This window comes from Cebidichthys violaceus, unplaced genomic scaffold, assembly GCF_023349555.1.
Source record: "Cebidichthys violaceus isolate CVI_PGR_0920_01 unplaced genomic scaffold, fCebVio1.0.p SCAF_42, whole genome shotgun sequence".
NCBI lineage: Eukaryota > Metazoa > Chordata > Actinopteri > Perciformes > Stichaeidae > Cebidichthys > Cebidichthys violaceus.
In genome coordinates this window covers 1,913,149-1,939,250 of record NW_027176617.1, presented here as the reverse complement: position 1 = coordinate 1,939,250, position 26,102 = coordinate 1,913,149, and the positions used below count along the sequence as shown (strand labels likewise).

General features: G+C 43.5%; 2 protein-coding genes across 29 annotated transcripts in view; both read right to left on the bottom strand.

The window, feature by feature from the left end:
• Window positions 1–4,601: 4,601 nt before the first annotated feature.
• Window positions 4,602–17,081, bottom strand: ubp1 (upstream binding protein 1). Of its 4 annotated transcripts, XM_068728464.1 has the most exons (17): window positions 16,120–16,539; window positions 15,609–15,993; window positions 13,090–13,241; window positions 11,702–11,778; window positions 11,439–11,544; window positions 11,223–11,329; window positions 10,950–11,102; window positions 10,728–10,838; window positions 9,326–9,433; window positions 8,914–9,017; window positions 8,700–8,796; window positions 8,395–8,488; window positions 8,197–8,287; window positions 7,826–7,944; window positions 7,550–7,692; window positions 7,145–7,196; window positions 4,602–7,003 (listed from the first exon to the last, which is right to left on the bottom strand). In XM_068728464.1, the coding sequence occupies exons 2-17, from the start codon at window positions 15,722–15,724 to the stop codon at window positions 6,966–6,968; spliced, it is 1,668 nt and encodes a 555-aa protein (XP_068584565.1). In that variant the 5' UTR covers window positions 15,725–15,993; window positions 16,120–16,539; the 3' UTR covers window positions 4,602–6,965. The 4 variants fall into 4 exon arrangements, with proteins under 4 accessions (XP_068584565.1, XP_068584568.1, XP_068584567.1 ...); XM_068728467.1 differs by lacking the exons at window positions 15,609–15,993; window positions 16,120–16,539 and adding an exon at window positions 16,899–17,081; XM_068728466.1 differs by having other exon boundaries at window positions 8,395–8,485; window positions 15,609–16,539.
• A 1,414-nt stretch (window positions 17,082–18,495) lies between these two features.
• The window catches only part of clasp2 (cytoplasmic linker associated protein 2), a 56,666-nt gene continuing 49,059 nt past the window's right edge, over window positions 18,496–26,102 (bottom strand). For all 25 annotated transcript variants that reach the window (XM_068728650.1, XM_068728651.1, XM_068728654.1 and 22 more), the window contains 10 exons: window positions 24,803–24,946; window positions 24,492–24,635; window positions 24,264–24,370; window positions 23,450–23,591; window positions 21,524–21,704; window positions 21,222–21,415; window positions 21,007–21,135; window positions 20,707–20,913; window positions 20,343–20,459; window positions 18,496–20,033 (listed from right to left, as the gene is read on the bottom strand). In XM_068728650.1, coding sequence (XP_068584751.1) covers window positions 19,956–20,033; window positions 20,343–20,459; window positions 20,707–20,913; window positions 21,007–21,135; window positions 21,222–21,415; window positions 21,524–21,704; window positions 23,450–23,591; window positions 24,264–24,370; window positions 24,492–24,635; window positions 24,803–24,946 — 1,443 coding nt within the window. In that variant the 3' untranslated portion in view covers window positions 18,496–19,955. The remainder of the gene's footprint in view (window positions 20,034–20,342; window positions 20,460–20,706; window positions 20,914–21,006; window positions 21,136–21,221; window positions 21,416–21,523; window positions 21,705–23,449; window positions 23,592–24,263; window positions 24,371–24,491; window positions 24,636–24,802; window positions 24,947–26,102) is intronic.

Below are 26,102 nucleotides of genomic sequence, written 5' to 3'. Positions count from 1 at the left end.
TGCTGTCCCCGGCCAGATATTTGAAGGCTGCCTAAAAATTACAAAATTTCTAATAAAAATGGAATTAAAATTCATAGATAGACAGTAACATATAGACAAAACCAATACACATATAAGCAAAAGCAAAGTGTACAACACTAGAGCAGAGCAGACATAACAGGCTGCAGCATGCGTCAGGCAGAACAAACCCACCTACAGTACAAGCACATATATAACACTGAGGCACATAACATACACATCAAAAATAGAAAATAGCAACAGTGAACAAGACAAATGCACATATAGGCAAAACAAGCAGGCAGGACAGACAGTACATCAATGCTTGCACACCTGATTGGCAACAAGCCATTCCTTAAGGCTGTGTTTGAATGTTTTGTACATGTTTTGTGTGCGTATATGTGGTGGCAGAGTATTCCATGAGTGAGCTTCCTTCACAGAGAATGTAGATTTGCTAAAAGAGCTTGACCAATGTGAAATGACACAATCACCTCTTGAAGCAGATCTAGTGAGTCTGCTGCTTTGAGTGCTTTGTTTAATAAAATCACTAAGCGGAGGCGGGGCCATACCATGTAAAATTTTAAAAACCAGACACACATCAGTGAATTTAATGAGGTTCTCCCAACTCAAGATATGGTGTTTGATGAGGATATTGCATTGATGGTGATTTCTGGGTTTTTAGAGCTTGTTTATGGAGAATATGAATAGATGTTAATGTTGTGCTGCTGGCTTGTGCCCAGCTGGTTGCGCAGTAGGTCAGATGGGGGACAATCATCGCATTAAAATACAGTTTCGTAGCCTGTATGGTTAGACTGTTTCTTATATATCTGAAATTCATGAGATTACATTTTAAGACCTTTGTCACATGTTTTACCTGCTTTTTATTAAAAGAGAAATTAGAATCAATACAAATTCCTAAATATTTAAAATCTGACACTACCTGTAGTTTATATATTTTTATTATAGTTTATATATATATATATATATATATATATATATATATATATATATATATATATATATATATATATATACACATATCCAAGTCAATAGGTGATATGGGTTGTCATTATTGTAAACAATACAATGCATCTTTTCCATATTTGCAATTTGCATTTCTTCAGTCCGCTGACAGTGTTTATCGTTGCCATGGGCAACAAGTACCAACTGACGTTAGCCTATATTAGCTTAATAAAAACGAGTAGCGATACTATTACAAATCGTCACTTTTTTTATTAAACCAATTACAACGACCGACAGTCATACCTTTAAGGACCTTAATGTATTGTCACATATTGTCAAATAACGAAAAATAAAGGCTAAACTGCCGCGGCACCTCTCCCAAACTGTGGCAGCTGCCACAGCAAGTAGTGGCAGCTCCAACAAACCGTGAAAACTGTCGCAACAATAAGTTGCGGAAGCTGCCACAAACAGTGGAAACTGTCGCAACAAGTTCTGTCAGCTGCCACGAACAGTGGCAAACAGTGGTAGCTGCCGCAGAAAGTCGTGGCAGTTGCCACGACCAGTGGCAAACAGTGGCAGCTGCCACAAAGTCGTGGCAGCTGCCACAAAGTCGTGGCAGCTGCCGCAACTTGCTGCGGCAGCTAAGCTTGCCACAGGAAGTGCCTCTACTAGCTGCCGCTGCCACGATTTGAGCTTGCCCTTTCTCCGGACGGACGGACGGACGGACGGACAGACAGATAGATAGATACTTTATTATTCCCGCAAGGAGAAATTTGTTCGCTACAGCAGCATTATGATACAGGTAAGCAAAGTAACAGAGTAAAAAGATATATATTTTGAGAATACAAATGCACAATATATACAATAAAAATATCAGAGTAAGAAATATTAAATGTAAAAAATGCACAATATATACAATGAAATAGAATACTATTTTTTTTTTGACCAACAACAAACAAACAAACAAACAAACAACAGTGTAACGGAGTTATAGTCCTGTGAATGATTTGGCCAGAGGTGATTTAGCGACAGTCTTGTATTTCCACGACTGAACACCGTGGCCGTTTTAACCTACGAAGGGGTCCAAGTTAAAAAACAACCTGTCAGGGTCCTGTAAACCCCCTTCTTCTCTCCATCTTTGTGTAATGTGAACAATATTCCTGTGCCACAATATTACCCTGGTGTGCTGCGAGGGTAGCTGATTGAACATAAATACTTTAGTAATATATACCATATAATATATAATAAGAATATATAGAGACCACAACACTCTCCTGAGGCACAACGTGTTCACAATTTTACAGATAAAGAATCAAAAACGTCATAAATGTATGAATATAGACAAAATATATAATACAACTATGAAATTGCGAAACAGTTACTTAATATTTGTTTTTAAATGTGCTTGCTACAATGATATGCTATTTCATCCTGCTTATCTTTTGTAAGAGCTGTGTTTATTGTGGGTCATTTTATTAAATTCCATTAGGTTATATTTTAAAATGTCCATGTTTATTTAATGTTTTTCAGACTGTTGTGTTTTTATGTAGCCTATTTAGAGTTTTCACTCCCATTAAAAGGACTTATCACGTCAGTTTATACTGTGCTATAATACTGCATATTCCTTTATTTCCAAACAGTGTTACATTTGTTTCAAACAATTGATCAAATTACCACAAACCATTTGCTACACAGTGAACCTGCAGGGTTTAGGGCCCAGTAAGGGGCCTCTAGCTCCAGGGCGGTTCTCACTTTGTGGGATTAAGCAAAACTGTATAAACACAAAATACAATAAATGTAGATACTACTGGTAAACCAGATGGGAAATTAAAAAGGCTATAATGCAGAAGCAACTGGGTAACCTGTAAAACAACACATGGGTTACACTCAATAACATGCACTTTGAGACAGTCAGCTGTGAACTGCCAGCTGTTTGCGGTCCACTAGGACTCAGATAAATTGCTAGTTTTAGTCTGCTAATTGATTGCAACAGCTGTATTCACTCTTCATCCCAGATGTAATTCAGCTAATGATACAACTGCTGGGGGGGAAAGTTAGCATGAGACCTTTTGGCAGGTGCTTTGTGCTCAACAAACTATACGAGTCACCACCCTTTAATCTAATTATAGTGCAACAAAAGGCCACCTTTGATTTCATGCAACACCACAACAGACAATTGTTGTTCTTTGTGGCTTACAGGGAAATCTGAATATGACTTTTCTGCATTAGCAATGAATGCTTTTATGGATTATGAAAAAGAAAAATAGGTTCTTTAGATTCATGACTACCCAGAAAGATATATAAACAAGAGTGTGTCTGGATTCTCTTTGACCATTGAAGGGGGACTCCGGTTTCTTAGAGGAGGCTACTTATCAACCTGTTAAAATAGTTGTATAATGTCCCCTGTTGCTTTGAAAGAGCTGTCAAAGTCTGAGGAAATAATCCAGATGATGTTATCAGGGTTGTCTCGGCTTGGAGACAACATCAGAAAGCTTACTTTACAAAATGGGGATAAGCAGTTTGAAAGACATGGGTGTAAACCAGATAAGGAGGATCTAAAAATAAAAGACTTTTTCTGTGCACACAAAAGATTATTTACCTGTTTTTGTTCTGCACAAATTTGATAGAGCACATGGTGAGCACTTCTCCTTTGCTGGGATAATCAATCCCCCCCCCCCCCCCCTCCCGACAGGCGCAGGTGGCACATCAAGATGCTGATTAAACAGCATCGTTATGACACAGGTGCGTTTTGGGTTGGCCCCAATAAAAAGCCACTCTAAAATGTGCAGTTTTATCACACAACACAATGCCACAGGTTATAAAGGGGTGGGCCATCGGCATGCTGAGTGCAGGAATGACGTCCAGAGCTGCTCGTCTGCACGCTCTTCCTCCTCAGCAGGGTCTTGACCTTTTGGCGATGTGTGGTTGAGCAGTTTGCTATTGTAAACGTTGTGAAATGTGCCCTATGATTGCAGTGTGGTTATAGTCCGGACAGCGAACGCAAGTGCTCATTGTCGATGGTAATTTGAATGCACATATACTAAGACGAGAGCCCGAGGCCCATTGTCCTGCCATACATCCGCCGCCAACACCTCACGGTTCATCTCACAGCATGATAATGCACGGCTCCATGTTGAAAAGATCTGTGAACAATTTCTGAAAGCTGAAAACATCTCTGTTGTTGCCTCTTTATACAACCATGTTTTATGCATGGCCTCACCAGACATGTCATCCATGGAGCATGTTGAAAATGCTCTGGATCTGCGTGTTCCAATTCCTGCCAATACCCCAAAAACTTCCCAGACATTGAAGACACATGGGCTAATATTCAACAGTGTGAAGGACATGTGTTGCACTGCATGAGGCAAATGCTAGTGACACCAGATACTGATTCTGCAAGATAAGTTACCTGTGACCAAAACAAAATTCTGTCTCCCTGTAGTTACGTGAAGTGTGTCTGTTCAAGATAAAACTGCAAATTTTAGAGTGGCATTTTATTATGGGCACACATTTTGTTCAATTTGAATTGCAGAAGTATCCCTTAAGAGTGGACAACCATGCCTTTTCTCTGTCCTCTTGAGTCAAAAACAAACTATGGTACAGTACAAAAGGAAGGAAATACAGAATAGCAGGACACCAGAGAAAGTTATGAAATCATTTATTCCCAACATGTGGTTGTGTACATCTCCAGCATATGATACTGTGCACATGAGAAGCATCATCATTGACATTAGGCTGTACATGAACAGTGGTCACCTCTCCTGCCCACAGTCCCTCACTCTCTCTCTCACACACACACACACACACACACACACACACACACACACACACACACACACACACACACACACACACACACACACACACACACACACACACACACACACACACACACACACACACACGCTCTCAGTCACACAGACAGACAGGATGATTGGTCAGGCCTTCAGGAGACCAGAGATGCTCACCAGAGTTAGCCTGACTTGGTATCACATCTGCTCTGTTACTGAACACTGTGGTACTCGTGTCCTTGTAAACACCACAAGCGCTACAGTCCTGGCTCTGGCGCGCGGTGAGACAAAACATGGATGCTTTTTAGTCTCGACATTCTTTTAATTTTTTTGTTCTCCTTCTTATAGGCGGGTAAGAAAAAGGGTGTGGCTGTGGGACTACTGACTACACATCGAGCTTGAGTTTTGTGATTTCTCAGTGCAGACTTGGTCTCTAACATGGAAAAACAAGAAGGTGTTATACTGAACCAAATGATCTCTCACTCCCCCCCCCCCCCCCATCTTCCACATGCTCTTTACTAAACAGCAAGCTAAACACGGTTTCATCATACCAACAGGAAAATGTTTATGACAACTACTGACATGATTAAGTTTTCTTTGCAAGAACAAAAAAAAATGATACACATGCACACACATTCTGACACTTAGGAGGCGTGCAAACTGTATGCACTTGCAACATTGCCAGACGTTGTGTATCAAAATTAAAAAGGGGGTCAACGAAACCAACGGCGACTCTGAAGACCTGTGTGAGATTTCAAAAAACACATGACCTGCACTTCCTGTGTTCAGCTACATTAAAAACAGGGTTTTGAAGATGGATGAGGAGCTGCCATGATTTTCTAGTCTACAGGATAAGACTATTAAAACCAGGCTACCGCTGTGATACTTTTCTACCAGCCCGCTGTGTGATGGGTTGTTTCTCGCAAGGCAGATCCTGGAAGGGAGTGTTTATTACTATGTACATGCAGCGCACAAGCACAAGGGTTTAATTCTCCATCGGATCAATTCTATGAATGCTTCTAATGACCAAGATGTACAGAGCCAATGAGGCTTTTCCTCAAAAAATATAAAATAAAAGCCTATCTATCTAAAACCCCTTTGGTCCACATTATAGAAGGTTTTTGGATAGGCGTTAATGCTCTGCATGTCAGTCTTCTATACAGGTTTATTCCTCTTTTTCTGCATTTTTATGGCCAAAATCCCAGAAAGCGTAAACTGCACTCCTCTAAACCAGTGTTTCAAAGTCAGCACAGAGAGCAGAGGAGTCAAAGATGAGGTGCATGTGCACTGTGTTTGTGAAAGTGAGTAAAAGATAGAGCTAAAACGCCGTTATGGCACCAGAAACAAGACGAGAGCAATAGAAACAGCTGACCCTTAAATAAAGCATCAACTAAAAAACGGTAAAAGCGCAGGCTGAACAGGACGAACGTGAAGAGAGTTGAGCTCAGAGTGTCATGTCAACAGACAGAGAGGTATGGCAGGAAGTCTAAATTCACGACTATGTGACAATAATTAATGTAATCAGTCCGTCTGACAAGAACACACAACTTATTGTTGGTGTCAAAATCCACAAATGACGCCACTTCCACAAATTTAGCCTGGACATTACAGGGGGTCACCAAGCTCAGCTGATCAACAAATGGTTTATTAAGCCAACCCCCGTCGAGAATGTTAAACAAGCAGAGTAAATTTTGGGATTCTCATTTAAGCCGGTTAGTATGTTGAGATCGCATGCTGTTCAGCAGTACAGGTTATCAAAATACTGGCCTCGTGCTGGTTGAGCACGTCGTGTAAGAAGGGAAACGAGCGATAAGGAAACTCTGCTTTCTTTCCATCTCCTGTCGGCCAGAACGTTACTCCCCCCCATGGAAACCATATAAAAAGACAAAAAAATAAAATAATAAAATCAAAATACATACATCATTATCTTTCCCCTAACACCATATCCCCCCCCACCCCCGTCTCTCCTCTTTTAACTGAACAGCTCCATTAATAGTGTTTTCAATATGAAACAGTGGACACACCCATGTCAGATTCTAACATTTACATGGCTTTAGGCTTTAGCGCAGTCTGACTGCTTCCCATCGAGCGATCGTTCAGAGAGAACGGGAGGAAGTACGAGGAAGGAGTAGAGAGGAAGGCAGAGAGGGACAGAGAGAGGCTTCTGCTCCAAAACAGAGGGTGGAGTATTAGTGATGCCATCTGTCCTCCTCACTACTTCAGGATTAAATGGAGTCCTTCGCCTAGTTCATCTGGAGAGGAAGACAAGTGTTGGGGGAAAGAAGAAGAACAACATTAAATTCTTGTCAAATAAAAAAGGATCTACTGAGCCTTGGTACAGGCCAAATCAAAATTGTAAAAGACTAAAGGCCACTGATACATTATGAGCTCACCTTTGACAGTGCTGATCAAAAAACAGCTCTCGTCAGGCAAGTTGTAAACCATCTAGAAACAAAACAAACGGTGAAATGTGTTCATCAAATGTCTGACATAAAAGCAGGAGTGATGCAGTACAGCACAGATGTAAATCACATGCAAATGAGTGACATTTGAGTTGTTGTTCCTGGTCACACAAAATAGTGACGCACATCTTATTTCTTCCTCTGTACAGAGTGTGTGAGTCTCAAACCCAGTCCTGACATTTACTCTTGCCCCTATCCACCAATATTACAATGTTTAATAGATACCAAATCAATATTTGAGAGACAGATTTATAACATCCCTCTGAATAAAGAGCCCTCCACGGTTGAGTGTGTGATACTCCAAACACTAAGAGCAGTGTGTGTGCGCGCTGGTACCTGGTCACTGAGCAGGATGTGTATGCCTGTAGGACCCTGCCTGTACACCTGGTTGATGGTTCCCAGTGGAAGGTTGCACACACACGCCATCTTGCGGATCAGTTCTGCAGCTGTGAGGTCCTCTAGGTACAGAGCATGATACACTGCACAGACCAGAAGATGTGTTAATATTCTCTCTCTCTCTCTCTCTCTCTCTCTCTCTCGCTCTCTCTCTCTCTCTCGCTCTCTCGCACACACACACACACACACACACACACACACACACACACACACTACCGTGTAAACTAGAGGAAATGCTGTGTTCTCCATTTTCATTGCTGGCGTGTCTCTCCAGCAGGGGGCTCTCTCGGGGGGACTCTTGACAGACGTACACTGTCAACCTGGGACGCACTGACCTACACACAAACATAATTAATGCATTAACACACTGGTCCCTTCATGATGCTCATACAGGTGTGCACGCACGCACGCACGCACGCGCGCACACACACACACACACACACACACACACACACACACACACACACACACACACACACACACACACACACACACACACACACACACACACACACACACACACACACACACACACACACACACACACACACACACACACACACACACACACACACACACACACACACCTGGATTTAAGTGCATTGAAGAGTCTGATCCCATCTGCTGGCCCACAAATCTGGACCAGGTCGTCCCGGGTTAGCTTCAACAAATCAGAACCTAAGCAACAAGTTGGATAAGTCACTTGCACTGTAGCGGTCACAATGTTACGTCCATGTTTAAGTGTGTGTGTGTGTGTGTGTGTGTGTGTGTGTGTGTGTGTGTACCTGAGAAGTGAGAGAAGAGCCGTGTGTAGGAGCTGAAGCGATTTTTCAGCAGCCACTTCTGTGCGTCCTGTATGGAGGCGGTGGGGCTCAGCTGCTGCAGAGAACGACAAGAGAGCCACACGGTGTTAACACACGTCCACACCTGGATCTGAGTTTAACTTTACACACTAGACTATACTGTACAGTTGTTAATGTTTGATGGAACTAGGGCTGAACTAGTGATTTTCTATTAATGGTTAAAGAATTAAAATGTCAAAAACAACACCTGTCTAAAGTTCTGTATTGAAAAACATGAAATGATTTACCTTTTCCACCAATTCATACAGGAGAGAGGACTGGAGGCTAACCTCCGAGGTGCCATGGCTAACAGGGTCTGCCTGGTGATTGGGTGAGGACGAGTCACTAGAACACAAGACATGGTAATTAAGAGAGGCGAGACCAACACACTCCTCAGCCTAAGGCCACACACACACACACACACACACACACACACACACACACACACACACACACACACACCTGTCCGGTACTGAGGAGGTTGTGTAGGTGGACAGCGGGGTGGAGGAGAAGGAGGGAGTAGCTGCCTGGTTGGGGCTGACGTAGGCGTCTGGCCACGGGGAGCACTGAGGGGAGACACAGATGTATAAATACACAATTAATCAGACTCACTGGGTTAATAAACACTGCAGGCCAACTCCCCAACAGAAAAAAAGGTTGTGGAAAAATAAATGGTGGATAAGTGAATTTAGCTTTGCACCGCCTCCATCCCACCCTAATGTCAAATACATGGCATTAAAAACGTCTCCTTCGCAGCAGCTGAGGGTCTACAAGCTTCAGGCTGCAGCCGGGTGTCTACAGTGAGGGGGGGGGGGGGGGGGGGGGGCAGACTGTGGATGGAGTGATGGGGAGGAGAGGGGAGCAGGGTGCTTACACTGCCTCTCTTGGCCAAGGAGTCGCCACAGTCAGCGGGAAGTGTCCGCTTGCTGGACTTTTTCAGCTCGTGGTCACCCGCATCTTCTATGATGGGTTCAAGCCTCGTCTACATACAGACACACAGCAGAGGTTAGCCAGCCAGCGACCGACACACAAACACAACCAACAACCTGCGGGCAGTCTCAGTGTGGCATACAAAGTGTAGACAATTTAAAAAAAACTTCAATAAATGCTTTTTTTTTTTTTTTCCACCAATAAAAGCCGTGACAAAATCTGAGACACAGAAAACATTGTAATCTATACTTAACGATAAAGACTTAACAGCCCAATGAAAGTGTTTCTGTATGTTTTAACATTTGAATCTGTTTTATTGTGGACGTGGGCCCCCTCACCTGACAAAAAGACCACCTTCAGTCAGCAGACTGTGTCTAATGTTTAGACCTCTACAAACTAAACTAGACCACGAGACGAGATGCGTCAGGATCCAGGGGATTTACCACCGAAGCTAAACAACTAACAGTACTTGGGGGGGTGGGGGGGAGGGTGGGCGACGACGATGACGACGACCCTGGTTTGCATCTTAACATTACTGCCAACCACTTTCCAAAGCATACCAGACAACAAACCGTCTGCCAAGCGGCCATTTGTTTCCGTTCATGTTGCTACAGAGACTTCAAACCTGCGCTCGAGACAGGAAGTCCACCACATCTGTCACTTTGACTGCTATGTCAAGTTGTATCATCATCACATTTTGATGCACTGCAGTTCAAGAGCAGATTGCTGTGGTGGTTTATTGATGTGCCTATGAGAAGCTCCCCCATCTAACACCAGCAAACAGCATTTTACTTCAAGAGCCATATGCTGTAGGGGGGAAGAAAATAAAAGAAAGAAAACAATAAGAATAGCAAAGGAATAAAAGGGTATCCTGTGAATTTGGTAGCTCCTTTAAAAAGGACTTAAAAGTTTTGTTTTTTTGTATTTCAATGGATTCATGCAATTGTTGGTTGGCAGAAGATGAATTGGCAACTAGTTCCAGCTTTATATATGAGGATTTATACGTGAGGATTTTCTTCTTTTCTCTGTTTTGTGAATTGAATATAATTGAGTGTTTTCATTGACGTCACCCTGAGCGTGGAGAAATTAAGTCACAGCCCGACAACGGATGAGACGAAAAATCTAAAAGCATTCATACATGTTTGACAAGATGGTTGGCAGTGATGTAAAGCACCAGTATGGCCCTAACACATACATATATTTCACGTACGTGGGTGCATACATTTTAACATGGATAACCACCCAAATGAGAAAATAAAACTGGATGCCTGCTACTACTTCAGCCTAGTTTGTGCTAGAGCCATGTATCTGTAAGGCTTGACGGTCCAGAGCAGCTGCATACTGACCTCTGACAGGATAGTGGTATCATAAGAAGGCTGGTACTTTTCCTTCTCTTGAGGTGTGCGTTTCTCCATCTTCTCCCGGTCTGTCTTCTGCTTGCGGTCCGCCCCCTTTGGCTAAAACAGGAAGTGGCGAAGAAGAGCAAGACAGATTTAAATTTTGCTGCGAGTGCCGCCATATGTTGGGGTGTAAAAACGTCTCCCCCTGATGAGAGAACGAGTGTGTACCTTAAAGACTTTGATTTGGCAAGAGGCAGAGTGGAGGTGCTCTGTGTACTCTCCACCGTCTCCCTGGGCGAACGTGTCAAACTGGATCCTGAAGGGGACGCCCTTCTCTCCTCCGTGCTTCCTGGGAGTGAACTCTGTGCTGATGCAGTGCACCTGCAGACAGCCGGGAGACAAGTGAGCACAAGTGAAACGAAAATATGTGTTTGATGTGGAAATACAGTGGCTCTCCCAACAGATGACACAAAGGAGAGCTGGTGTGTGTGTGTGTGTTACCTGCACAAAAACAGAACTTCTTTTGTTCATGTCCCACAGGAACTCTGCAGCATTAAGCTGGGAGGGGTGAGTCTTCGGCTCCACAATGCCCACTGACATGGGGATATCTGTCTCACACACACACACACACACACACACACACACACAGATATTTGAACTCCAAATCACACGCACAAGGGACGGTTTAAGTAAACATTTCTTGCCAGGCTTCATTACCGATGTCAAGGAGACGGTCGCCAGGACGGTTCCACTTCCAGCCCTCCAGCTGCTGGTGCTCTGTGTACTGCAGCCGGCGGTCATGAAACACCACGCGCACTATGCTCTACACACACACACACACACACACACACACACACACACACACACACACACACACACACACACACACACACACACACACACACACACACACACACATGAAGTGTATTTGACGTAAGAAGTAAATGTTTTTTTCCCTCCAGCTGTGAGGATCCTCTCACCTTCACCATCTTGTTGGTGAGCTCTGGTAGCTCTTCTGGCTTCCTGTTATCCAACATACGCACCTCGTAAGACTGGCCTGAGAGAGAGAGAGGATAGTTTATTTTAAGTTTGTTGTGTAATTTAGGTGATTTAATGTTTTATTGCACATTATATGGTTTGACATCGTATGATTATAAAAGATTTAAATGTTTTAACAGAGGCAGCGTTTTGTGGCAGACTTTAATTGCAGAGCTTAAGATGAAGCTCTAGGTTTCCAATGTATTGCTTTAAAGAAAAGCCCTTTTGCACTGTGTGATTTTGGGTTTTCCCAAACAAAAGATGACAATTAGAGAGAAGTCTTGGATTGTACTGTGAGACTGACAGTCTCCCGACAGCAGATTAAGTAAAAAAGTCAACAGTTCCATGTGGCCCTCTTTTCCCACCCCTTGACTCCTCCTCTTTTAAGATTGTTTGATGCATAGCAACGCCAGCACTAAGGCCAAACCTTGTTTATCGTTTTGCCATGTTTCCGAAATATGAGCGTGCTGCAGAAGGATGACGCAAGTTGATGCTATATCTCTTCTTGCATCGGTTTTACTTTCATTCACATTGTGTTCATCACACCACCTGATGGCTGTGTATTTGGTGTCAACATGGGCTGGGCCCTTGTACGTGGACAACACAAAAACACACTACAAATGTGTACATTCTTTGCACAAAAAAAAAAAAAAGGTAAGTATCATGTTGTTTAGCTTTGATTGTGGAAATACCATCACGGTTTTTACATGAACACATCAGAGGTATTTTTACCTGGTTCACACCATCTCAATGTTGGCACCCCAGAACGACTTGAAATTGAATCTTAACTATACAATAAGTTGACATACACTATATTATATATGTTCCAGTGAATCCTGACCTAATGACATGGATGACCAGACCATCTTTAAAAACAGGCTTCTCTGCAGTTTGGAAAATGTTTTGCATCAGCAAACTAAAGACATGAAGTGACATTTTTTTGCTGCGCTAGCAATTCTGTATATTTCCATAATTAGAAATTCCCCTTTTATGTATGAATTAAGTTAAATCCTCTGTAATTCCATGAAAACGTGGCTCAATAATTGACAGCTTGTCTTGCAGTAAAGTCTCCATCTCCAAATTGGTGGTGCTTAACAATAAAGTGGCAACAGTTTAATTTTACAGTAATTATACTGTATGTGCAATAAGTCAATGTGTTAATAATATATTGATATCAAATGATGTTTGTGTAGCCCCAAAGAAGTGTACGGCGTGTCTCCGATCCACACATCAAATACCAATAAAGTTTTTATGCATGCAACTTAGTTGAAAACAAGTAGGAGTACAACCAAAAAAACTTTGTCTTGAGTGCAGGTATTGCGTGTCTCACCTTGGTTCAGGTATGTGAGCGTCTCGTCGTGCAGCTTGACAGCAGGCGAGGTGGCGGCGCACAGCACATACTGGAATGGGGTGTTTTTGGTCTCGCTTTCAGATGGAAGGCTGGAGTCCTCCTGCTTGAATATGGGCAGAGCCAGCACATCGCTGAGAGACACAGAAGAAAGAGGAGAGAAACACAAAACAAAGTCAGCAGGGATGTGATGCAGCAATCATCACCATGAAAGAACGACGGCTACAAAGTGTTCCACTAACGACATAATCTGTGCATGTCTGGCCTCTCAATATATAACGTTTACATAAAGGTTTAAGCTTTTATTGAATCTCCTGATGGCAACACAATTACTGTGACCTCCCTTAAAGCAAAAGGGTTTCCCACTTTGCATGTTTGCAAAAAACACATGAAATATGTTTGTGCCAACTGTTGCATGCTCCACTTTTGGCATGAGAATACTTTACCTCCTCATAGCGTGGAATTATTAAATGGATTGCCTTATTTTAGAAGGAGTGGTGAAGGCTCCCCATCGATCAGATGGCTCCCTTATTATATATGCATGAGGCCGCGGCAGGATTAATGAACAAAAACACCCAGAGATAGTGTGTGTCAGCAGCTCAGGCTATCTCTCACACTTGGCAGCCACTCTAGACGACCGACCTGTCCTCGGCTCACCCTGACAAATGCTGCAAGAGTGTCAACCGGTGCACAGTGAACTGGAGCGAGAGTGTGTGTGTGTGTGTGCGCGTGTGCAGTTCTCAGTGGCTGTGCAGAAAAAAGGAGTCCTATCCATGCAAACCATGTCATCTCATTACCCGGGAAACTTTTTTGGCAAGTCATGATGCTGCTCTGAACCCAAACCAAACTTTAAATAAATAAAATTGACGATTTCAAGACATTCCTGCAGCACCTCGCTCCAAAACAACAAACTCTAGCAGGCATGCTGATCTATTCGGTCTCAAAACACTTACTGCTGTGTTTTTCCTCTGCAGAGTTGGTGCCCAGACAGAACCAACCTGCTACCCAGGAAAACTACATCTGCTTCCTGAAATGTGAGCTGGTTCCACTAAAAACACATTGAGACATTCTGTTCCAACCAGCTGCTGACTCCAAACATGCCCCACATCCCACAGATAGCACCACTCCTGAAGCTACGGGCACCACCACACTCTTTGTTTTTCCACTAATTCACTTACTGATTCACATGCAGCCCACCACTCGAGTGTTGGTGAACTACCTACACTCACGTCACACTCTTGATAAATGCACGCTGAAAGCAGATGGCAGAGGAGGCAGCTGATAAAACGCATGCAGGTCCTGGGGGCTTAAATGTCAACACCTCACATAACCTATTACACAAGTTGGTGCACACAGACCGAGAGTTACTAATTGAACAGGTGGTTAACAACAATGTCCCCTTTGATGCCAACAGGGTCCTTCTTAAACCATTAAACAAAAGACAAATACGGGAAACAGCCATTCTCCACAGACACATTATCAATTAGTAGCTGAGTTAGAAGACGCCACATTGAGGGACTGGATCAAAAGCTCTAAAGCAGCAACTTAATAGTGAACCCTGTGGTGGGATTTGACTTGTTCAATGTTGAGAAATCTGAGCGAGCATTCAACTCTTTGCGGAGTTGTGTCAAGAGTTAGAACTGAATGCGTGGTCAGATTGATAAGTTTGTTTACTTATTCTTTGGCCAGTACATTTTAAAGGTTAATGTTATTTAACACTGATGCATTATGCAGTTTATATAAAGTAGTAGTGCAACTGAACTTTAATAATCATGGATCATCAATCTGAAATACATATGGTCTCTTATATAATTACTGTAGTAGGAAATAATAGAAGAAAAATTCTCCTTTTATTTATAAAACGGATGGTCGGTCCCACCTAGAGTCAATTACCTCTTTTAGGAGCAAACATTACTAAAAATCAGACCCATCACCTTGTACATAATGTCACAGCCTTTTGTTTCCACATCACTGATCTTTAGAAACAAAGCCATAGACCAGTTCTAATAACTATCAGTCTGAGGGGTCAAAACATTTTTTTTTTCTGCAGACTTTCTCTGTGTTATCTTGACATGCACACAAAGTTTAGGTCTCTCTTTGGCAACACACATAACCCGAGCAACAACATGAAGTGATATGATGTATTTGTCCCAACACGTGTCCTTCTTTTTTTCCTATGGTGAGGTTGAGAGGAATTAATCTCTGTCCCTGATCGTGGCACCCTGCGATGACTGCCCTGCTCCAAATCCCAAAACAAAGAGAAGCCATCGCACTCAGTACAAAGGGAACAACGCACGCACGCACGCGCGCGCGCACACGCACACACACGCGCACACACACACACACACACACACACACACACACACACACACACACACACACACACAGGGGGGTGTAATGTTAACACTTCCAGACAGTAGAGTATGTTGTGCTTTCCATCGATCCACTAGCGCTAACGTGTTAGGAAGGTGCGGTTTGGTATGTTGACTCCGGACTCTGACCTCATGCTGTAGGCTCCGGCCCCCAGCTCCTGCCCGATTCCGGACAGGCTGGCATCAAAGTCGTGCACCAGCCCCGACTCTATGCTGGCGTCATCCATCTTCAGCACCCAGGCCATGGGCCCCAGCTCCTTGTCCTCGGCTTCTACTCGGAGGGCCGCCAGCTTGCTTCAGGTAAGGGGAGGCTAACGAGGAAGTGGATGTGGGCTCCGCAGCTTCTAGAGCGACTCCGTGAGAGGAAAGTTATGCTGCTAGCCCGTTAGCCGCTGCTGGGCAAGCTGGGCGAGCGAATTGGTAGTTTTCCACAGAGACTGGATGTATCGCCATATCTCCACTCGTGGGGTTTTGGGCGGGGTACCTTTTACACACGACACGGTGCTCCACTGGTCTGAAAGTAACGACACGTTAAGGTCCACTCAGCTAGCAAACGTTAGTCGTGACTAAAGATGCGAGCTGATTGTCAGCATGCTAACGTTAGCTTACACCTAGCTAGCTTTACAAAAAGGCAACTTACGGAAAGCTTACGCTGAATCCATCAGCCCCGGTGTTACACGAGCCTTCAAGCAGTCCAAGCTAACGTTAGCCCAACAAAAATGCAACAACCAGAAAAGATGGGTTTTGTTTTAGTCCACACGGCTCATCCCACTCCGCACAGCTGTTGCTACCTAGCTAACAGGCTAACTAGCATCAACTTCACTTTGCGTTCGAATCAATCGCGTGACCCTAAGAGCAGCTCTCCTCTGACGCTCCCTGTAGCATCCCAACCCGCTCTCCTCTTCTCATAGCGATGCTGGAATCACCGCTAAGGCTCCCGGGCCTTAAGACGCAGTCCGTTAACCATCCAAAGTGCAGCGGTTGACACAAAACCAGGCATCAACATGGCTCCCTCAGCATACAGAAGACTGTCGCTCCGTGAAGCCTCCTGCATCGCTACCACCGCGAGCCTTCCGGAAGGATGCCAGGGAGGCGATCAGCCAATCAAAGGCAGGCATTCTGTACCCAGCGCAGGGGCATTAGCCAATCAGAAACCTCGGAGCTTCCGTCATTGTGTCCAACTGTACTTGCGCTCTGCCTCCCAGAAAGTATAATAAATGCATTTACAAAGTCAATATTGTAAACAAAAAGAGACTGTGAAAGCAATAGTATGGATATATACACCTATATAGGTATTATGATAGGTATGTTATTGAATATATACTTTGGTAACTATAACTATTTTGGCAATCATATAATTACATAATCAAGGTCATAAAGTAAATACACATTTAACATTTAGGTTCATGAGGTTCGTACCGTGTATAACTGCTGCCGTCGTGTTCGGGGACTCTGAAGTTTTCAGTGTATGGCTGCCAGAACAACATCGTGCCTCACAAACAGCTGTCACTATAGTAAGTCTCACTCCACAAAAAACAACAAAAAACACACAACTCAGCCCGGAACCGAGGCGGTCCATACAGGAGCTCGTGTCTGTATCATGTCAGTGGGACGGAGGAGTCGGTTGCAGCTAGGCGTGTTGTCTGGTCAATAATTATCCACCGGTCGGACCCTGGACGACATACTGGACGTAGCGCGCGGTCAAGTCTAATGGGTGGTAAAAAAAATAAATAAATGTCCGAGCAGGGTACACGCGCTATTTTTGCCCAAGTGGGAAGACCCGCCTTAGGACTTTAATTACTGCCCCCCTATGTGACTTCTCACACAATGCAGGACATGGTCTACGCACAATAGTCAGACTGAAGAGTGAAACACAGTCAAGACTAAACATGATACTTGTACCATTTTAGTGCTATATTATTGAATATATTATGTTACTAGATCGTTAAGCATTAATGTGACAGCAGCGTTCTGTTGCAGCTGATCGAGGTGGAGTTAGTGTGTAAGTTAGTTAATAAGTACTTTATATGTTCGGTACTTTGTAACAGCGCATCATCTTTTATACACTGTTATTTATCCCTGAATTGTAGAAGTATAAAGTAACATACAATGCAAATACTCAAGTATCTTAAAACTGTACTTTTAAGGACAGACACATTAACTGCATGTACTTTGGCAGTTGGGAGGTGATTGCATGCTGGTGCTGCTTCTGAGATCCTCTTTAGCAGCTCCTCAGTTTACAGCTTAGAGAACAGATGCACACATGACATTCTGCACCGGTTTCAGCAATAGCTATGTTGCCTAAGACATAAATGTTATGTCATTCACAACATGTGACTGGATTAGTCCAAACCACTTAATTAACTGCTGTTCACATTTTCCTGATTTTCCTGATCTACCAATTAATTAACAATCCTGACTAAAAACGAAACAGGACTGGGGTTGTAGAGATTAAACAAATTTTGTTGTTAGACAGAAAAGTAATCCTTCTCTGTGGTGAGGATTTTTTTGCCTTTTTACTTGTGTGATAGTAAGTTGAATGTTTGGGTTTAGTTGGGAAAACATGTAATTTGAACAGTTTTAAGACACTGTGATGGGAATATTTCAACAATTTCAGAAATGTTATGGAATAAATGATTAATGAAAGCATTAATAAAATACTGGCGTGAATCAAAGTGTTCTTGTGATCCCTCATCAAAGGTTATAGAAATGAGTTATGAGCAGTTTAACCAAAGAGGCTTTTTCTTTTTTTAATTTCATCTTAAGGGTTTTTGGATGCAAGGAAGAAAAAGTATTCAGTGTTTTACAAGAACAAAACACAAAAACATACAAATAATTTTGTGTAACCTGGGTCAGTAAGACAAAGACAAATAGTTTACAACCAAAATGATCTTCAGCATTGTATTGCATGGACAGTACTTCAGTAAGTAAATATGTTTAATATACTGTATATCCCTTTTGTCAATAACATTTATATCCACGCTTTCACCACTACAATAACCAAAAGAGGCAGGGCTCATGATCTGTACAAGTTCTTTATTGTAATGTAAGCACAGCTTTGTAAATGCACGGAGGAAACACAACAGTGAAAACTAGAATGTTACAAGAGGAAGGAAAGAAAGACACGATGAAGAGGAGAAGAGAAAAGGGTGACATGACAAGTTGTTTTCAGAGCTGTAAATAATACATTTCTACAAATTTCTCAGCAGAGAAAAAAATAAGTGTGAGAGAGAGAGAGAGAGACTACGGCTAGCGCAACAGAGAGAGAGAGAAAATAAAAACAAGGATGGGCACAGGTGCGCACCCCCCTGGGGAACTCTCCTAAATGACACAGGTATTGGATATTCCATTTATCATGTATAGAAACATATCCACTATGTGATAATAAGCCATATCCTGTCATACTTCATGTAGTAAGCAGCACGCACCCATCTTCCACCCCATGTTGCCCAAAAGTGGAGTGAACCAAGATGAGCCGGGAGAAACGGAGGACACCATGAATTCTTCTGAAAGGGGCGGACATTGTTCACATTAATTTAAAACCCCAGTCACACTATTATGACTGTTAATCGAACTCCAATAAAAACATTTTTTTTCCTTAAATTTAGTCTCATGCATAGCCAAGCACAAAACACCTCCTATACTTTGGAATCAACACATGTACTGTCTCCTCTATGAGCAGGCGTGACCCGCTGTGACTCGCGTTAGTGCTGCACACGGTTGGTTGGTCGTACCTTTTAGGCTAATCAGCACCTTTTTTGAAAGAGAGAAATTGTATGTGTTTATGTGTGTGAGAGAGAAAACGCCAAACATTTAAAAACCGCTGCGGTAAAACCTCATCGCGTAAAATAAATCCAAACTATGACACAATGTAAAATTACATTCCCGTCTACCTGGCCCCAGTTACTCACTGTTCAAGAAAGACACAAGACGGCACCATTCGTTCGTCTCAGCCCTGTTCTATGAACCGGACCTTCAAAATGAGAACCACGCAGACGCACTTCCTGTTGACATCAAGATGTTATGCAGAGGGGAGACTGTAGTGTTCGAGATGGAGGACGGACATTTCATATCTTCATCCTTGAGGGATTAGTGACAAACCTGGGTGTGACTGAATATCTGTTGTCCGTTTATATTTAAGGGTTCAGCTCAGTCCGAGATCAGGGTGGATCCTCAGCGACGGTCAGAAGAACTACAGCCGTCCTCTCTTCTGCATCACAACTCCAATCTTGTAGTGGGGCAGGAAATGTATGAGGATTGTGTGTGTGTGTGTGTGTGTGTGTGTGTGTGTGTGTGTGTGTGTGTGTGTGTGTCTGCTGGCCAGAGTGCAGGGAACATGTGGTTGAAAGCTGTTTGCTCCGGTGAAAGAGTGTGAGGATGTCTGTTTTGTTCTCGATCTGTGTGGGTGTGAGTTCATGAACTGATGTTGATGTTCGGTGGGCAGAGTTGCAGTTCTGTGGGAGTGCACCGTGTCTCCTATAGGCCCTCAGACGGAGGTTCACCACCGCTCGAGCCAGACTGGGCGCGCTTGATGTACAGATTCAACAGCTTCAGCTGCGGACAGAAAAACAGACAGAGGATAGATGTGAAAAAGTCTGTCTCTAGAGGTTGAAATGAAGTCATAACATGGTGAAACTCTGGATCGCAAGCAACAAAAGACAACACTGGTCTCCATCTAGAACACTGAAAAGGTGTTTACTTCAAAAGTATCTCAAGGTGCCTGATTTCAACCTGTCAGAGAACTGATAAGTTAGCGTGTAAAGACATAAGGAGCTTGCACGGTAACACAGATGAGAAACTACACATTTTAAGCCAGCTGGCTGGTGCTTGGTCCTTGTTTCAGATGCTGACAGATCAGGTTACCTTGCTGCTGGAGAGCTGGTTGAGGTGCGGTTTGAGGTCCTCTCCGATCACTGCATAAATGGCCACCAAGCAGAACACGCAGGCTTTCCTTACACTGCTCTCAGAGTTGTCGTAACCCTGTTCAAGCAGATACAATAGATTACAAACGTGCAGGACACTTTGGTAAAAACAAAGGAGTCCGCTAAAGTATTCATGTGGAGTGTGTGTGTGTGGGGTTTGAGGACGGGAGGTGCATTAGTTTTACCAACATAAAAACAGCAATTCCTCTAACTTTTAATAAATAATACACCCACTATTATACTTCCAATAGTGCTGGATCATGATTTTCAGCATCAAAACTAAACTCTGTCTGTATGTGTGCTACCTGTATGAGTCCTGGCACTATCTCAGGCAAGAGGCTCATCAGGCCCTCGCGGGGAACCCTCTCCACTACTTTGGTCTGCATCTTGATGGCAGCCAGGTTGATGGGGTAGTCGGCTGACTGGATGATGGGACACAACACCTTGACACACTGGTCTGGACTGATGGACAATGCCAACATGGCTGCCGTCTCCTCCGCTGCTCGTACCACCTGCAGGAACACAAACAAAGTTATTTGTTATCCTTTTACAAACTAAAGAATAACTTTTGCTCTCTGAAGTCCTCAAGATTAAAAAAAACATACCTCCTTGTGGGGGTCTTTGTGAGCCTCCAGGGCCTTCATGATGGTGAGCTCTGCGTAGTTTTTGAACCTCGAGGGCTGCTTGCTGAGAATCTCCCTCAGCACCCGCAGAGCCAGCGTTCGGATCACATGCTGGGAGAATTACAAGGATGTCAGTTTAAAGGAAAGAAGTTCAAGTTGGCCTGTTTGCATATGAAAAAGGAAGCCGGCGGGTGTACCTCTCTGTCACTCATCGTTTCCATTAGGAGCAGCAGGATGGTCTTGAAATGTTCGTCCCACACCTGCAGGGTGTTCTCGCGAATCAGCTTCAGCAGTTCGCACAGCGCTGCCTTCCTCTCCTCAATGCGCTCGTTGTGATTGGACAGCTCTTTCAGCAGCTCGGCCACCAGCTCCGATTGGTCCAGGCTGCTGTCTGTTAAGAGACAATAAACAAGAAAACCAAACATGGGACAATTATCATACGGTTTGTTGGGAGTGGTGCCGTGCGTCTGTGTTGTTCTGTCACAATGTGTTCGTGTACCATCTGTGAGCTGCTCGGAGTCGTCCATGCTGGTGTCTTTGCGGCTGTGTTTGAAGGGAGAGTCGGAGAAGTGCTCGCGGGCCCCTCGGGGGCTGGAGGACAGCAGGGGGGTGTTGAGGAGGGACGTCTTGTTGTCCAGAGCCATGCGGCCTCCGTCCACAAAGTCTGTCCCGCTGTCTCCCTGCAAAGATGAAATAAAAATGGTTCAACATCGTCACTGCAGTCAAACATTGTTTGCTTTCCTCGACTGCTGCACACAAAGGGAGACAGCATTGACAAGTTATATTCATTCAAGATGATTTACTCCTCTGGATCACATCAGGGTACATGACCAGGAACATTTGGGTGATATTTACTTTGTTGAAACCACGTAGTTCTCTAAATGAGATTAAACACACAGTGGTAGGTCGACCTGAGAAGGCTGACTTGGGTGGAACCACCCATTGAGAACTGGTGCATGGGTGAAGAGGGTTAAACTGCTCTTATTTCTGTGTATATTTACACTCAAACCACTAAATGCCACTATCTGAGTGGTGGTTCGAGGAGTCAGGTGTGCTGTGTTTGGCAGGCTGATGACATGTGGGCTGGTTAGATTTCAGATGCATGTCACGGGGAGAATGTCAGGGGTCACACCTCTGTACCAGAGTACACCGTGTCCTTTAGAGGGGCAGCTGAGGGTCTGCAGAAAGAGCTGACATGATGTCTGAAGTCACAAATTTGGACTGAACACCACTTGTGAAATATTAAAGGGGGAGGTTATTGTTGATCACTGGGATCATAACAGACAATACACAGGATTTTTATCAGAGGTTTAAGTTCACGGCCTTCAGTCTCATAAACACTTAATGTATGTCTCTCAGTTCCCACACTGCAGGGGGAGTGGTGGAACAGATCACATTTCAGGGTCACACACAGTTAATGTAGCTAGCTATGTGTGTGCGTGCGTGCGTGTGTGTTTACATCTTTGCAAGTCTTGGAAAACATGTTGCAAGGCTCAACGAGACAAGGATCAAAACCCATTACTGTTTGAGTACCAAGTGAGTTACGCCTGTAGCTTCGTATAGCAAAAACTATCATGCATCAAACGTTAACATCGAACACTTTGTCAGATCTCGTTTACATATTGGTTGATCAGATATTTTCTGATTTGAATCATAACTTTGACAAATGTGTACCAGTGTGGCAACGGTTTAGTATGGCTGCTTGTGTCAAGGCAGAATTAAACAGCTTAAAAAAGTAAGATGAAAATTGTTTTGCTACTGTGCCTAAAAAAGGCATCATTCTGACAGTAGTGTCAAATACATTTTTTAAAAACATGTCATAAACAGACGCTTAATTGTGATGGCAACACTGAGCATCTTTATTGATTAACCAACTTATATTTCAGTCAGCAACTGTGCACAACACTACATGAAATGTTGAAATTAAATTGTATTTCTGAAGAATGCTGGAACTGATGAACACTAACAACTGATTGAACATTAAAATGCATTTAAACACCTCTACACATTGTATTTGCAGCAGTGTTCTACAGAAAATACTGTCTGATTGCAACGGTTGGCTCCTTTACAACAAGCAGAGAAGATGAAGTGTGAAACTAGCTTTGTGGTGTTTCATGAAGGAATTCCTAAAAGTTGGCAGCCTGGTCGTTTTGAAGCCTACTCTTCAAAAGCACGCTGCTTGCAAATCTGAGCTGCTGTGCTTCACACAAACCTCTGTAAAAGTTTCACATTTGTTTTGTCATCATCCCCTGAAAATGTCACGCTATGTAAAATTGTACTTAAACCAAAAAAAACAAAACGTATTTACTTCACAAGAATATTTTACATAAGCCACAGTACAGCTCTAGTGGCTCCGTAGTCAGTCTGGACACTGATGTAAACTTGCATCAACACATACAACACAACACAACACTGCTCCACTCACCTCCTCTCCGTCCCGCCGGTGGAGCGGTTCATTCATGTCCTCTTGGCTGCGGACGCTGAAGTTCTGGATCGCCTCAGTGACACCTTTCAGAGAGCTGTAGATGTCCTCCGAGTTCATGTTCTCTGTGTCGTAGTCAAATGCACTGCACACAAAAAACAGACACTGAACCAGGGCTGCATGATTGCAGCTGAAGTGAGTCTTCAAACTGTTATACTCCACGTATGAAACATACTTCATACGGTGTTACACATGCTTTTTGAGATAAATGGGAAAAAGGTGGAAAACAATATTCCAGTGGATGACCAAAATTTGAAATCGACATTAAAACAACAAAAACTGTACTGATAATATATAAACCCAAGGAGAGAAAGAGGCAGTAGGTGTGTCGTGATATTGATGATAAACGTGAAAAAATTAGATATCATGTAAATAATACACATTTGATATTGTGTAAAGAATCCAGAGCCTCTTAAATCAGACTTTTGTACAGTTAAGGTTACAGACTCTCTCCACCTCCCTGCACTCAAATTTCGAGTGTAATTAATTCGCCAAAAAGAGACAAAACGCACAATAAACAAAGTTATACCTAGATAAATTTGACTGAGTTTTGGGATAATATTGTTTTCTGGAAATTATTTTGGCCATGACAATCATATCGTGACATTCCTATGGCCCACTGAGCCACACTAACTAATGTTGTCTCATCTATACGCACATCTGTAGACTTTACTCTTGTCTCCTGTGTACACATTGTCCTGTGTTCATGCTAATATGTGAATTATTGTTAGATTTTCCAAGTGTGAGTGAGTGTTACCTTGGTGAGGGGGTGTTCTGCGAAGTGTTGGTGGGGGATGTGACCGGGCTGGACCAGCTAGCTGGAGATCGGGGGGTGTGGCGCGTCAGAGGGCTGCCCATTGGTGCCTGAGGAAGTGACAAAAAACACACAAGTTAAGTTCAGTTAGAAAGAAGTACGCTATTAATGCTGCAGTGTAATGATTCACAACCATTGCGTACCACGTGTGTCTGAAATACTCTCTGTTACCTGTGCAGCGTTGCCAGTGTTCTTCAGATGGTTTTGAAGCAGCTTGGTGGCTCCGTCCTGGAAGGTCTTGGGCAGAGCTGCCAGCAGCATGGTGAACTCTGGAGTGTTGAGCTGGAACAGTGAGATCAACACCGACTGGGCCGCCTGTAGCAGAAAAAAATACATCATCTCAGTCAGAAAGACTTGGAATCGCTGTCGTCTTTTCCTGTTTGTGCGCATTAGTGAATCAAGTGACAGTAGTTCTTTCCAATATCATGGGAATTAACTGTGGGAATAATGTTTTGAGCTGGTGCAGGTTTGTGTGTCCGCACCTTTCTGACGTCAGAGCTCTTGGGTTCAGTCGTCCATGTGATGATGCGGGAGATGGCGAGCCGAGTCTCACTGGAGTTCACAAAGTCTGGAGCTTCCATCTGTATCGTCAGCGTGTCGATATACTTCAAAATGGCCACCTTAACCTGTAATACAAAAATGTGCATACATACGACTCATTAGTAAGTTGACTGATAACAAAGATACTGCATGGCCAACATTCACCTGCAAAAACACAAATTGGGTAATAACAAAACTACAACACACACACACACACACACACACACACACACACACACACACACACACACACACACACACACACACACACACACACACACACACACACACACACACGAGGAAGTGACCACCAATGTTCACAGATAACATGTACAACCGCAGCAGATTGTGCATCTCTTGCAGGTCTGAAAATCAAATGATCTGATGAATCTGAGAGAAGAGCAAACGATAGTCATGGCCATGCTTTATCACAAATCAATCAAAAAGAAAAGCGATGACAAAAACAAAGGAACCAATCAATGCAAACATTCAGCACAGGCTCCGAAGCGCCACAACAACTGACTCCTGCCCTGATTTTCTTCCATCTCTTTCCATATGGACCAGAAACTTCCTCCAAATCACTTAGCAGCATTTGTGCGCGCGCCCATATAATTGCTCCCCCCGGAGCGCACTGACCTGGGAGGACTGGCTCCAGGCTGCGGCCTGCTCGTCTAGAGAGCAGGCGTGGCGCCGCGCTCTGGGGGGGAACAATTTTACCCCGGACCCTCCCCTGCCTCGCCCTCGCCCGCAACACGAGCTCCGTACGGGCTTCAGAGAGAAAGAGGAGAATCACCGCGTCAATCAACGGAGAAAGACAGGGAGACGTGGACAGGGGCAGACAAGAGAGGAAGAGGGAGTAGAGGGAGGAGGGAGGGTGCAGAGAGTTTAAGAGGAGTAAAAAGATTGGAAAGTAGGCTTGGGCGAATTTTATGATATATTTGTGAAAAATCTGTAATATACAATGTAATCGTTCAGGCCACATGATGGCAGCCAAGAGCTGTGATGCCTTGTTAATTAATAAAAAAACAGTAGTTTATGAAGCTTCATGCAACAGTTTGTAAGATGGATAATGACTGCTGAAATGCTCAACATTATATTAAGATCCTTATAATGTGAGTATACTTGTCAGCGTTGAAAGGAAAGTATATGACTTGATCTTGCAAGTCACCTCAGGCAGTATGTTTTGCTTTTCTATTGTGTGACGAGATCTTTTTCTGAAAATTCAATTGAGTAAACTGCTTA

Bases quoted from the DNA above. Each gene is read 5' to 3' on its own strand.
- ubp1 (XM_068728464.1), bottom strand. From the start codon at position 15,724: ATGGCCTGGGTGCTGAAGATGGATGACGCCAGCATAGAGTCGGGGCTG. The intron at 11,779-13,089 runs GTGAGACACGCA...TCTCTCTCTCAG, and splicing joins GCTCACATACCTGAACCAAG to GCCAGTCTTACGAGGTGCGT. The intron at 10,839-10,949 runs GTACACACTCGT...TTCCTGTTTTAG, and splicing joins GCCAAATCAAAGTCTTTAAG to CCAAAGGGGGCGGACCGCAA.